At 46.0% G+C, this 14,244-nt stretch overlaps 2 protein-coding genes across 2 annotated transcripts; both read right to left on the bottom strand.

Annotated features, from left to right (window-relative positions):
• Positions 1-5,583: 5,583 nt before the first annotated feature.
• Positions 5,584-8,175, bottom strand: LOC109731783 (uncharacterized). The gene is made up of 5 exons (XM_020290955.3): positions 7,365-8,175; positions 7,202-7,251; positions 6,757-6,880; positions 6,562-6,669; positions 5,584-6,320 (listed from the first exon to the last, which is right to left on the bottom strand). The coding sequence occupies exons 1-5, from the start codon at positions 7,543-7,545 to the stop codon at positions 5,698-5,700; spliced, it is 1,086 nt and encodes a 361-aa protein (XP_020146544.1). The 5' UTR covers positions 7,546-8,175; the 3' UTR covers positions 5,584-5,697.
• Positions 8,176-8,358: 183 nt separating this feature from the next.
• On the bottom strand, positions 8,359-12,749 carry LOC109731781 (uncharacterized). Its single transcript, XM_020290953.4, has 2 exons — positions 12,399-12,749; positions 8,359-10,827 (listed from the first exon to the last, which is right to left on the bottom strand). Exon 2 carries the CDS (start codon positions 10,506-10,508, stop codon positions 8,616-8,618), a length of 1,893 nt encoding a protein of 630 aa, XP_020146542.1. The 5' UTR covers positions 10,509-10,827; positions 12,399-12,749; the 3' UTR covers positions 8,359-8,615.
• Between the last annotated feature and the right edge of the window lie 1,495 nt (positions 12,750-14,244).

The following is a 14,244-nucleotide window of genomic DNA, read 5'->3' as shown; positions in this document are numbered from 1 at the left end:
TAATATACAACCCTCAACTATCAAGTCATCTAAGTTGATCGCGCCCTACTGTTTAACCATGAACCCAACACCGACTCAGTGCCTTGCAACGCAATGCAACACCAAGGAGACCTCGGTTTGATCCCTGACTTCTCCCTTTTTCTTCTCTATTTTCTATTAAGTGTGCGCTAATGGGCCGGCCCGTTAGTGTCGATGCTTAAGCAAGAGCTCCTTCCGTCTCACTATAAGCGAGATATAGCTCAGGCGGCATCCCGTCACACCCATCCAAGGTGGGCGGCTCTATGGCAAAGAGCACACAAATCTGCCCACGTGCACGAATCCTGATGTGCCTAAATCCAAGTGTCATGGACCTGGCTGAGATATTGCTAAACCTCCGTCAGCTGGGATTTAGCAAAACCGTTATTTCTCTAAGCACCTTGCATTTTAGAAGACGTTAATGGCATTTTCTTTATAGAAAGGACCCCAATAGTTGGAGAACGGTTGCCGGGGGAGCTCCCAGCTGTCAATTCGTTCTCGAGGACACTCGAATAACAAGCGAAAGCGAACGATTTCGTTCGCTGGGATAAAACCCTCACAGCGAACCCCACAGCCCGCGGGCCTCTTTACTGGGCCATCGTATGTACAAAAAAGATAAATGCCATCATATGTAAATCATGCATGGCAGTTTAAAAAAAACTCGTTGTGGTTCTATAATTTGAGTTGCCATGTCAACAAAGAGGAAAAAATGCCATGATAATAAATGTCATCTCTTAAATAATAAAAAATGACATCTCTTAATAATAAAAATGTCATCTCTTAATAAAAAGGTCCTCTCTTACTAATGGACGCGTCTAGGGAGCGGCCAGCTGCTCCCTAGCGTTCCCGAGCGGCCACCACCAGAAAAGGAAAGATTCGGTCCCCCTGACCTCAGAAAAGGAAATCCAGCTACAGACCCACGCCAACCCAACAAACTACACACAGGACGCGGTCCCCAGGCCATCACATGCCCTTCCCTCCCCTCCTGAAGCACTCGAAGCTCTCACGCCCTCTTGGCCACCAACCTTCTCCCCATGCCCCTACCTGCCCCCACCTAGCTTCTTCTCCACGAAACAAGGGGTTCCCAGCTCTGGATCTCCATCGCCAGAGCTGCCATGGCAGATGAATCAAGGTGAAATAACAATGCTATGGAACAATTTGCTGCGAAAAAAAGAAGAAAGAGGGAGGACATATTAGAAAGTACCAGGCAGCACCAACAAGGGTGAAAAAAGAGGTTGATCCTTCTCTCCCCATGTCCAGATCCTCACTCCTTGACTTTCCCTTTCACCCCCACACCAAATTTCTCTTTGAAAAATAGCTTCTCCATACTTAAAAGACAACACAAACAAGGATAAAAAATGGGGAGATCCGGTACCTGTGCAATTTTAACTAATTATTGTGCAACTAGATCATAAGACAAGTCAACTTTTGCATCAATGTGTGCAACAAAACACAGAAAATATGCAAATATATATAAGATAGCACATATAGAGTCTTATTTCACACATAATGCAGAAGAACCAGTGTCACTGTAGCAAAAAAAGAAAAGAAAAAAGCATATTGTAGGTACAATGAAAATATAACTACCAACTAGACAAGAAGTATATGTATTTTTTTCCTTTGATCTTTCCACACAGTAGTATATGTGACTTTGTAGCTTAGAATTGTGTGCAAAAATCTACATCAGTTCATGCACCCCCATAGCCTGTAAAACCTGCACATGATGCAAAAAAAGAAGCTTGAGAAAAAAATGAACCAACGCTAGCTTGCATTTGTGCAACTTAACGAGTAAAAGTGTGCAACCGACAACACTCCCATATCCATCCACTTATGGGGTTTGAATTTCATCAGTTGGCATCTTCAACTCATATAAAAGTAAAAGATGTCAACTCAGATAATTTCAGATTCATTTTGGTTTAGCTAAAAATCTGTATGCAGAATTTCAAAAATAAACTTTATGTTGGCTGTTGTGCAACTACATCATCTATTTTGTGCAACTGCAAGTACTCCTGCATGCAAATCATGTTGCGTGTTTACGCAGCTATGTAATGAATTTTGAACTGAGGAACATGATGAATTTAGCCTATCTAAACACAAGAAAATAGATAAAATTCCAAATAAGTAGTGCAACTATAGTCAAGTGCATTTGCAAACCTAGAAAATCATATGCATGTGAACACATGAGGATGCCAACTACTGAATGGTTCTTGTGCAACTAAAGAAGTTGAAGATGCCAACTCATGTGGCACTGTTGCGCAACTATTAAAAAATTGGTGATGCCAACTCCCTTATGCAACTAAAATAGTTGCGGATGCCAACTCATGTGATATTGTTATGTGACTATTCAAAAAGTTGAGACTGCCAACTCCCAAATGGTTCTGGTGCAACTATGAAAGTCGAGGATGCCAACTCGTGTGATACTGTTGTGCAACTATTTGAAAACTTGAGGATACCAACTCTTGATTTTTGTACAACTATAAAAGTTTCAGGATGCCAACACCTAGCTGGTTCTTGTGCAACTGCGTAAAAAATAATATCCCAGGTTTCTTTGTGTAGGAAAAAATCCTAATGCCATTTTATGTTAACTCGGCAGCAGCTGTAGACGATGTGCCAACTCCAGCTACAACTCCAACCTGCGTGGTCGCCTTCCGTTTCCGCCGTTTCACGAAGAGGAATGGGTCACCAACCTAAAGGATGCATGGAAAAAGTAACTTTTGTGTGTGTCCAAAAAAGGGAAATGCACCCTCACTGCTTGCTCGATACCCCTGTTTTTGAGTCAAACGAATAGTCACGACTAGTCGATGAGTCGTAACTAGAAGTCGACTCAGACACCTCGACTAGATCGGCACGGCATGACTCGTCAAGAGTCGCTACCCGAGAAGGACTTGTCGAGTCGAAAACTTTGCACGATACTTACCTCATCATCCTCCGCCTCCCCATCGACTTGGGGGGCTGTTTCGAGTTCCACCGAGAAGAATTGTTTACAGGCCCCTGCATAGAACAAACAAAACACATAACATGGTCAAGACCCCCCCCCCCCCCAAATAGTTATTATAATTGCAAAACAAAACTGCCACAAGGATAAATGAAAAATGATGAAAAAAGCAAACATACCTCTCCTTCACTAGGAGCCGCATATCCTTCTACAATCATTTTTGGTCTGTGAAAAGAAAAGCGAACAAACAAATTAGTCGAAGCAACCAAATGTATTAAAGAGAAAAAATGCGCAAAAACAATTGATATCAAAAAAATGCCATGAGGTAAGCAAGTAATGTTGATTTTTCAAAGCACACCTACAAAACAAAACAAAAATGTGTGCAACTTGATGCACTGTATGGCCAACGGGTCACACATGAGTGTGCAACCAAAAAATCAGCATACACACTGCATGGTCATGATTTAGGCATTGAAACCAAAACTAAACTAGTTGTCAACCATGCAACTATATAGCCCTTCCCTGTACAACTGCATAAGTGTGACTAAGCCAGCTAGGATATGTACTGCTTTGATTTGCAAACTCATGTATGAATGCATACCCTTGTGACAACAGAGCACACATGAGTGTGCAACTAAAAATGAACACATATACTGCTTGAACATGGTTTATACAGTGCATCCATCTGAATACTATCGTTTGTGCAACTGGTTAGCCCTCACTGTGCAACTTCATAAGTTGGCTAGCCAATTGAGATTTGTATATGCATGATCCAACTACATTTGCGTTTCTGTGCAACTATGACAACAAAATAGCCAACTGGTTATTCATATGCACGGAACTTATTAGAAAACAGAGAAACCACACAAATACATTTTGAGAGGGTTGAGCAATAACATTAGAACTATCCTCTCGGTACTCTTATGTACTTCCCTCCTTCTATTCCAACTCAAATCGCCGCCCAAAAATCAAAACATACAAACGTTACAGTGTTAGCTGACTGAAGAAAACACTTATTTCACCACCCAATCATTCAGTTTCTGCAAGAACGATGGAACACACATAGAATTGGACTATTTTGCTTCAGTCGTGTACTGAGTAACAGACTAGCACTCAATTAGAAAAAGGAAAACTAACATTAAAAATGTAAATATACACTAGACTTGTGTGCCAGGACTACTAGCAAATACTACTACACTGTATTGACATGCAGGCACCCAGAATCGCTAAGCTATGATGGTCCAGTCAATGAATTTCAGACGAGAAGGTGTCAATGCTCTCCCACGGAACCCTTCTGCCTGAATCAGGCCAGAATCGCTGCCGGCGCTGGGACCTGACACTGCTGCACCTCCGCAACAGATCATGACCGGAAAGACCACATCAGACACCACCACCACCGGAGGCTGCTCCATCTCTGCCATCACGTGACACAGACATCAAACGCCACCTTGACCAGAGGATCCTCCACCTCCGCCATCACGGTGTCCAGGCACGTGGAGGAGATCGTCAAAGAGCAAGCAGATGGGGGGAGTGGGCTCAGTCTGAGCCGGAGGGGAAGGAATCTCAACCAACCTCGGGCAGACGAAGGAGACGACGGCCGCATCCCGTCGACGATGGCGGGGCACGGCGGCGATGGGGCTGGATCTGGTTGCGCAGGGAGGAGCGGGGCAGTTGGAGAGGACGCCATGGTGGAGTGGGCTGATGGTGGTGCGGCCAAGCCAACCGTCGTGGTGGTGGTGCGATGACGACCTCGGGGCAGAGCCAGGCGGGGGTGGTCCTCCCCTCCCCCGATCCGCCGGTGGAGCGTGGTGGCCGGTTAGTGGGAGACTCCTGGTGGTCGGCGTTGAGGGGAGAGGCCGGTGAGCCCCCTCTGATCCAGATCCGTGGAGAGAGTGAGAGAGAGACGCGGGTGCTACGGGAAAGACAGAGAGAGGCTGTCGGTGGGGTGGGCTGGGAACTTGTCAGATAGAGGTTGTGATGGCCGGATCGTGCGGCCGCGAGCCGGCCGCTCGATGTGTCCAAATAGTGCGTATGCACTTTTTAGATTTTAGGCTAATAAAATACCATCTCTTAATAATAAAAAATGCCATCCATTAATAATAAAATTTCATGCACAAAAACAAACTTGACTTGTGAAACAAAAACAAAAAGGGAAAATATAAAATTGCCATGTGACATAGTTTGAAAATTTATAAACAACCATGTTAATTTTTTTCTAGAAAAATTGGCGTGTGATGAAAAAAGAGAAAAAAGGCTGGAGTTGGATTCAATGCCGATGTCCTAGGTGGAGGGTCACGCTGAGTGTGGTGGCCAGTAATGCTACATCGACGGACTCTTGCACGCTTTTACGGGGTTAGTTTTGAGTTGTCAATCCTTGATTGGATCAAGGGGAAGGGAGGGGGGCTGTTTAATTGTTTGAAACGTTCCTTTGATGGCCCGTAATATGCCCGTCGGTGTAGCATTTCTGGTGTGGTGACTATTATTTTGAAAATAGTTTGCTGGCTTTGGTGTGTTATATAGCGAACTCATTTGAAAACCCAACGTGGCTCGGATCCTGGGCCAAGATTCGTGTAAACGAATCCGACGGGAGAGAGCGTGTTCGCTATCGCTCGGGTTGGCCTCTCCCAGGGATATTGGTCGTCATATAGCATTTCCGTATAGAAAAGATAAAGACTGGATTCATTGCAATGAGGATACTCAAGAGAGGATAACGACCCATACAGCGCCAATCAGGCATAGCACATGACCTAATTGGAGAACTTGAAGAGCATGCCGTGCTTGTACACCTGGCCGGGCCTGACGATGGACGACGGGAACTCAGGGTGGTTGACGGCGTCGGGGTACGCCTGCGTCTCCAGGCACAGCGCGCCGTACTGCTCGTACACCTCCCCGGCTTTGCCCTTCTCGTTGCTGACCCAGTTGGAGGTGTAGAGCTGCACCCCGGGCTGGTTCGCCCACAGCTCCAACGCCCGCCCCGACTCCGGGTCCCGGACGAACGCGACCTTCCGCATCGCGTCCTGCTGCCCGTCCACGGCGAAGTTGATGTCGTAGCCGCCGCCGCCACCGGGGACGATCTCCATGTGCGCGCCCACGGGCGTCGGCGTGCGGAAGTCGTACATGGTGCCGGCCACGGGCACCACCTGGCCCGTCGGGATCTTGGTGTCGTCGAGCGGCGTGTAGCGCGAGGCGAGCAGCTGGAGCTCGTGCTCGAGGACGTCGCCGCTGCCGTGGCCGGCGAGGTTCCAGTACGCGTGGTTCGCGAGGTTCACCGGCGTCGCCTTGGTCGTGGCCGTGGCGTTCATGCGGATGCTGAGCTCGTACGGGCCGGAGAGCTGGTACGTCACGTACACGTCCAGGTCGCCCGGGAATCCTGCGTGCGTGCGTGCCCCAAACGTGGTCCGCGGAAACAAGTGCAAGTCAGCTCTACAGTACAATTTTCTAAACAGAGAATATGCTATTGCAATTTGCAAATTTGATTGACATCTTGGATAAGCTGTAGTATTTTACACCGAGGTGTCATGAAGATAGATCAACTGACGTGCAAGAAAATAGTATAGAACTTTGGACATGTGGCCGCCTCTCACACACGTCCATGTCACCGACTGTTTTACCTTGCTCTCCGTCGAAGCTGTGGTAGAAGAAGGTGATGTACGGAGTGTCACCGTCGCGCACGTACTCCTTCACGGTCCAAATGACCTTGCCGAACCCCCTGTGCCCGCCTAAACACACAGACATCCACAAGATGGTTAGCGCATGGTCACTCCCATTATAATAAAGGAGATAAAATGAAGCCTGAAGCATAGTACCGTGAATGGAGTTATTGCCGTCGTTACGGAAGAGACGATAGGCTTTCCCGTCGAGCACGAAGCGGGATTTGGCGATTCTGTTCACCACGCGCCCGACCGTGGCACCGAATGAGCCGGTGCCATTCTGATTGGAAACATCGCACAAAACATAATGAACAGAGGCTTGTTTATATGGATTCATCATGAAAAATAACTAAAGAACCCTTGCATTTGGTACTAGCAGAGTTCTGCACCGCATGTTACAGTTTCTCGTTATTACAGTTTCTACCTCTGCGTTGTTTTACCTTTTAGCTGTGCGTGTTTATATGTCAAGCAATAATAAACATAAGTGCGATGTTTCGGGGGTAATCAGTGCAACAACAACAAAAAACATTCAACAATGCATAGGTATATCTACCGCGCTGAAACGGCGAAAGCTTAAAAACAGAGGAATTCGTGATCTTACAACATATCCACGAAGGGTGTCGTACCCGAGGATAACATCAGCCAAGTTTCCTACAAAAAAAAAAGTAACACCCCCTAAGCAACAAGAACAACAACAACAAAAAAGTTGCAAACATATGCATATGGGTACTTGGAAGCAAGAAAAAACCCAGCCATGACCATACCTTGGCAGTCAGGGACGAGGACAGAGACGAGGGTGGCTCCCCAGTTGGTGACCTTGATGGAGAAATCCCCTTTCTTGTTCTTGAGCCCGTAGAAACCGACCGGCTTCCGCTCAGCATTGGCGCTGCCGGCCAGCGCAAGGCACAGCAGCAGCGCGACAGGAAGCAGTGCAGCTCTAGCCATTGTGGGGCAGCACTACCACCAGCAGATGAGATGAGCCTGCTGGTTCGCGCGTTTCAAAGAGCAGAGGAGGTGTGGCTACTGTTGATTGAGCATGTAGTCGCCTATGTATAGTAAGGAGATGCTGAGCTGAGTTCCACTCTGCCAGCTCCTACTTGAGGAAGTCAAAACTCTTGATCAAGTTCCTCTGATCCACGTTCATTCTGTGTGGAGATCTGAGATCTTTTAAAGTAAAAATCATGGAGATCTGAGATCTGCCAATAGTTTATGGCGGCTAATCCCAAATTGCTCGCTTTATCTCCCGTTAGTTTAGGGCGGCTAGTCTCGAACTCATCTAGTTTTCTCCTTGTATGCCCATTCTCCCATTAGTTTAGGGCAGCTAGTCTCAAACTCATCTAGTTTTCTCCTTGTATGCCCATTCGTCCAGTCTTTGGTACACATCATTTCTGAGATGCAGGTATTTCCTTCAGGCAAAATCTATTAACCCAAACAAAGATTAGCAGTAGAAGATATTAAGTTCAATCAGACTGAGAGACATCGAAGTGGTTTCTGCTTCCAAACAAAAAGAAACATGCGTAGACAAAAAAGTTCCACAGAAAAAAGAAGTTGATGTTGGGATAAGAGTAATAATACATGTTGATTTCGACACCCCAAGATACATGACTAATAAGAAAGTAGGAAGCGAGATAACATTTCATCGTTACAGAACTGCAAAGGACTAGTACCTTGACGTCCCAACATTTCAAAAAATAATAATCGAACATACTAAGCCAAAATTCAATTTTACAAAACCCTGCCTAGCGACGGCGCACCGAATTTCTTAGGAATAATAATCCACAAGCAAATAAGAAACAGTATATCAAATACACACGGTTTATTGGCAGTAACTACGACTGACTAGACCGGCATGTCGAATGCAGATCAGAAGAATTGCCGGACAACATGTACAATGGACTGACTAAACATCCATGAAATGTTTATCAAGCAAACAGAAGAAGCATAAAATTCAATAGGCAACACGGTGCCTTTTATGTACAACCAAACTGACAGAATTTGCAGGAGGAGAAAACACTTCAGAGCTTATCTATATTGGCGTTCCTGAAGCTGCCACCGAGGAGTGACAGTAGGCCGCCACCGTGCACCCTTCCCTCAGGAACAGGACAGCCTGCTTCTCTGCCCCCATGCACAGTAGGCTCCGACGACGACGAGGGCATCATGGAGCGAGGCACAAGCAGCTGCGGAGGTATCATCGCTTGGCTCCTCACTGTGCCGTCACTATCTGATGCTGTGCTGATGCCCGATGAGGAGTGCTCATTTGTCATGCTACTTGCAGCGGTGGTTGATGATGCCACAATGCCACTGAAGAGGCCTGGTCCGATCATGCTCCCTCCACTCTTCACCATTCCATGTTCTTGCTGCCTGGCCACCAAGGTTCCATGTGCGGCACACAGGCCGCTCTTGCCACGGGCGAACTTCTCACAACCGGATCCCCATGTGCAACGTTTGCCTCCACCATGGGCTTTGCAGAAGTCCGTACTACCTTGAGCACTCTTACCACAATTGTCAATCCTGCAACGCTTACCACCACCATGCTTCACACAACAGTCAGTGCGGCCGCGGGCGCTCTTGGTGCAGCCAGGTGCTGCACAGCGCTTCCCACCTCCATGTGCCACACAGAATTCAGTCCCACCATGTACACTCTTTGGGCAGACACCACCTCCTTCAAACATGCATCTCTTCCCACCACCATGGGCTTTGCACAGAGGTGTGCTCCCCTCTGCACCTCTGCTGCACCCATCAAACACGCACCTCTTGCCGCCACCATGCGCTTTGCAGTATAATGTGCTGCCCTGAGCCCCCTTGGCACAGTCCGGATACTGGCACCGGCGTCCACCACCATGAGAAATGCAGAGTCCAGCCTTCCCCTCAGCACTCCGAATGCAACCTTCCATTGCACACCTCTTCCCACCACCATGCTTTATGCACCGTCCAGACTTACCTCGTGCAGCTTTAGGACAATCAGGATATTCACAACGGCGGCCTCCACCATGAGCAATACAATAATCTGTCTTTCCCTCGGCACTCTTGGTGCAACCAAGCTCCTCACACCGCCGTCCTCCGCCATGGGCCTTGCAATACGCAGTGCTGCTCTCAGCTCCTTTATGGCACCCAGGCTTATGGCATCTTTGCCCGCCTCCATGAGCAATACACAGCCCTGATGAGCCTCTGCCACCTTTGGAGCACCCCTTGAACCTGCACTTCTTAGGATGACGGGGATGACTCCGTTGTTCTGATGTGGTTGCTCCAGTGACCACATCAGAGCTCACACCAAACGAAGTCTCTGTCGTAGCAGAAGGTTCAGGGCTGAGCTGAAGATGTTGAATATGCTGAGTATTATTGCTGTTGTAGTGTGTGGAGTTTAGTGAATCTCTGCTTTGTAATTGTGTCTCATTGGCAGCAGAAGAACTGGAGCGGGGAGCAAAGAGTAGGGATGGCATGTAGCCACCCATGCTCCTTACAGCAGCAGATGTTGAAGCCTCGTCAACAACAGCAAAAGAATGAACTGTTTCATTTTGTGTTTGCAGAGGCTGAATTGTTTCTGCACCATCTGTCTGCAGGCCAAGCCTCAGCACCCCTGGGTCAGTGAAAGAGAAACTTTGGCCAGACAAAGTCTGAGATTCTTTTGACTTATATACACCAGTGGGCGGATAATCTGTCGAGTAAAAATCAGGTGTTGGACCCAACCCAAGAACAAGCCTGCAACCATCATCTCTTGTGATGTTATTCATGCTTTGTGTACTTTCATCACCATGACCACAATTAGCCATTGCTGAGCCGACGCAATCCATGCGAACTGCGCTTTTGGTCAAGTTGTTCAGGGTGTAGCTTGGAGCTGATTGTGCCATTAAGACAAAGGGGTCATTCATCAGATGTTGGTTTGGGGTATCCACAAAGCTGTTATCCATCACAGCTTAACACTATGACAGCTGGGTCAGAGCAAATAATATCAGGATTACTGGGGAGCTGAAGAAACAGGGGCTGGATAATCTTTCAGACACTGATGGTCGAATAGACAAAATGGAAGAAAATCAGCAGGAGCGTAGTACCAAAGCAACCACCACTGACAAACCCTGAGGTGTCTGCACGGTCCATAACTGTGTTGTTTCTGGTGAGAATTTATGATCCAAAGCTAACCAGCCTCCTCAACACTAAACAACATCTCTTGCAGTTGACATCAAGCATAGGCCGGACTGATAAAATGAATTGTGTTCGCCAATCTTCGAACTACAAAAATAACACAATATGTCAGTTCAAATTCAGATAATAAACATTTGTTTGGCATGAACTTAACCAGTTGCATGCGAAAAGACGAATCTGTGTATCTTTCCAACAAAGGGACATAACAGAAATGCCTCCAATAACTGAGAGCAGGAGCATGCGCAAATGATACCCCTAAGTCCTAACCTTTTGACCCACTGATACCCCCGCAGATGCTAAGTTTGCTAGCTTGAGTGAAATAAGTGGTTTTAGTTTAACTACCTCTGTCGCTATCAGGTATGATGATTCATGATTACATGCAGACTATGGTACATCCACCAAAGTCAGCTAGCACCAGTTACAATGCAATCTAAACACATTCCACTAACAACAGGGAAGAGCCCCAGGGGAATGTGATGGACAACATCGTCCATTTATGCCATGTCAAATTGCTCATGGAGGCACAATCTAAACTCAAGATGAACTAACAAACAAGGAACCGTGACAATAAACCCATGTTGTTCTCTTATGAATAAATAAGCAAAATTCTGGATAAAAAAAGGCAACCACTGTCAAACACGTCCCTTTTTCTCTCAGTTTTTTGGTATTCTAGGCACAAGTACTATGAAATCTTGACATATTTGAAGAGCGTTAACAACAGAACCTCCCATAATTAATTGTGCATTCGGTCAGATGTTAAATGGTACTTCCTCTGTGCCAAATTATAAGACGTTTTTGGTAGGCTATTTAGCTTACCAAAAACATCTTGTAATTTGGGACAGAGGTAGTAGCTAACACTGGATGGCAATAAGATCACAAATCGTTCAAAATACAGGTGCAAGGGTAGACTAGTTGACTTCAAACTTGCAGCTTGTACATAAACTGAGAGACAACTACTCTGGACAAAAGTGCTTAATGAAGAGCACGCTGTACCTCCCTTGGATTTAACCATGCCGTTTCCCCCACTGAAACGGACAGCAACTTTTGTTGCATGGCAAGACGAAATTTACTGAGAAAGATGTAGGACACGACGCATGAACCTTCCCCTAGCAATCAAGGAAGTAGCCAGAACAAGAAAAACATGCATAGCCTGTGACAGTCTATCTTGTCAAACTGAAAGGACATGGGCAGAGAGAAGAAAGAACACCCCAAAGAGTAAGATGATGCCTTTTATCCGGAGGGATACAGGGTTCAGAGCCCCTATACCATACCATCTCAATTCAGAAGTCAGAACACCCCAAATCGAGAACCTCAGATACTCCAAAAACGGAAATCCCCTCCTCGATCCTAGCCCCCGCAAAAACCTGAAATTCTCCCGGTGGCTGACTAGAACAGATCTGGCCGCGGCCGTTCCCATCAGTAAAAGTCCCACCGGAGAAACAAATGGCGGCAGACATGAAATCCACCAAATCAATCGACACGCGAGAAGAGAGGACGAAGGAATTGGGACCAGCGACGGCTCGTTCCTTCCTCGGAGCCCCCGAAAGCCGTGACGACGTGCAAAAGGAGGGAGGACGGAAAAGGACAAGAGGAGTGCGTGCGGCAGCGTATCTATCTCCGCGAGAGGGGGGAGGAGGGAGGCGGGAGGCAACGGTCACCTGGCGCGCGCACGGCGGAGGGGGCGGGCGGCCTGCTGCGGCGGGAGGGCGGAAATCGCGGCGGGCGATGAGGCGGAGACCGGGACGGCGATGGGGAGTGCTTGTGTTTCGCTTTTGGTGCGGGCTGCGGGCGGTGGCGTCGCGAAGTGCCTGCGCGCGTGGGAATGGAGGCGGGGCGGGGCGGGGGCGGGGAGGAAGAGATTGGTAGGGCTCGCCTGGTGTAGGCGGGTGGGACGGGTTGATGACGGCGGGAGTACGAGCGAGCGAGCACCTACCTACCTGGCACTGCCAGGCTTGTTGGCTCAGCTCGCTGAGCCAAGCGGCAACCGGCGCCAGCTGGTCTCGTCACCCCTTTCTCGCGTGTTGCGTATCGTGTCGTGTGTGCGCTTCTCTCTTTTCTTTTAGCTGAAAAGGAAGTCGCGCTTCATGTGGCGACAAGAGGAGGTTTTGGGTTCCTCCGTGACCCACACCGGAAAATTCCAGAAGCGGGGCGCGATATACGCACGGAAACGCGTACGTACACACAACCGTTCTTTTTTTCTTTTTGAGACACGTATTTACACGATGTCTACGGAAACTAAAGTTTGCGGACTTAAATAAACAAATATAAAATTCAGTTAAGCATAACCTACATCATTGACGGAAAGTTGGGCACATCAAATGTGCGTGGACACGTTTGGACGTATCCATGGACAATGATATGAGAGACGGTCATCTAACCATAGACGTCAAATAAGCATCAAATTCGGATAGTAGGGTGGGCCATGTGGACTTAGATGAAAAAAATACATGGGGTACGGAAAGATACTAACAAGTGAGCCAGCGGGCTTCCAGACTACCCAACCGAATATCCTATATGATTCATTCTGCGTCGAGTCGCTGTGTTTTCGCATAAAATTTGTGATTGACCGATGATCTCTGCCAGCCTTTTAGGGTTTCCGGTTTTGGGTTTTTCCTGGTTTTGAAAACCTTCTAGGAGTCTTTTTTGTGTTTCTTTTTTTTATTTTTATTTTTTTTAACTTTTATTTTTCTTTTTAAATGTTCGTGTTTTAAAAAAATGTTCGAGCTATTAAAAAAATGTAATTTTTTTAAAAAAGTTGTGCTATCATAAACAGTTTAGAACTTCAAAAAAATGTTTATGTTTTCAAACAAATCACAAATTCAAAAAAAATTGTTTTTTTAAGTGGGAATCTAAAAAATGTTGCCACTTTTCAAAAATTGTTCAAAAGTTTAAAAATGTTCCTATTTTCAATTTTTGTTCATAAATTCAAAACATGTTCGTGATTTAAAAAAACAATTTGGAAAAAAGTTTGCCCTTTCCAAATTTTGTTCACAATTTCCAAAAATGTTCTCGATTATTGTAACATCCCAAATTTTCAATTTGGAATGTTATACATAGATCATCATTTGCATATCATGTTTTATTGCATTTTGACAAATCCTCGATAAATCCTAAGCAACTCAAGGACCCTCGGAGAGAGTTGGGGATTTTCTCGTATTTTCAAATTTGATTTTTCCAACGAGGATTTTGGTTTTAATTATTTTTCTCTCCGGAAAAATATTTCAATTTAAATAAACGAGAGGAGAAAATATGACTTCCCCAAAACAATTGAAATACTGGAGGAAAAATGTTAAAATCATTATTTGAAATTTATTTGGACTTTATTTGCAATTTTTATTGCATTAAAAATATTGCATGTTTTCAAATATTTATTTTTGATTTTAAAAATGTTCACCCTATTCTAGATTTTCTAACTAGACGGGAAAATTTTATTTCATATTTTTATGATTTTTATTTATTTTTCTACGCAATATTTTCCGCGGAACTTATTTTAAGAAAAAAACA

The sequence above is a fragment of the Aegilops tauschii genome, chromosome 2 (genome assembly GCF_002575655.3).
Source record: "Aegilops tauschii subsp. strangulata cultivar AL8/78 chromosome 2, Aet v6.0, whole genome shotgun sequence".
NCBI classification, from domain to species: domain Eukaryota; kingdom Viridiplantae; phylum Streptophyta; class Magnoliopsida; order Poales; family Poaceae; genus Aegilops; species Aegilops tauschii.
Note: the sequence above shows the minus strand (reverse complement) of the source record. Positions and strands in the feature narration are given on the sequence as shown.

Bases quoted from the DNA above. Each gene is read 5' to 3' on its own strand.
- LOC109731783 (XM_020290955.3), bottom strand. From the start codon at position 7,545: ATGGCTAGAGCTGCACTGCTTCCTGTCGCGCTGCTGCTGTGCCTTGCG. The intron at 6,881-7,201 runs GTAAGATCACGA...GTTTCCAATCAG, and splicing joins ACACCCTTCGTGGATATGTT to AATGGCACCGGCTCATTCGG. The intron at 6,670-6,756 runs GTACTATGCTTC...CTGTGTGTTTAG, and splicing joins CGGCAATAACTCCATTCACG to GCGGGCACAGGGGGTTCGGC.
- LOC109731781 (XM_020290953.4), bottom strand. From the start codon at position 10,508: ATGGATAACAGCTTTGTGGATACCCCAAACCAACATCTGATGAATGAC.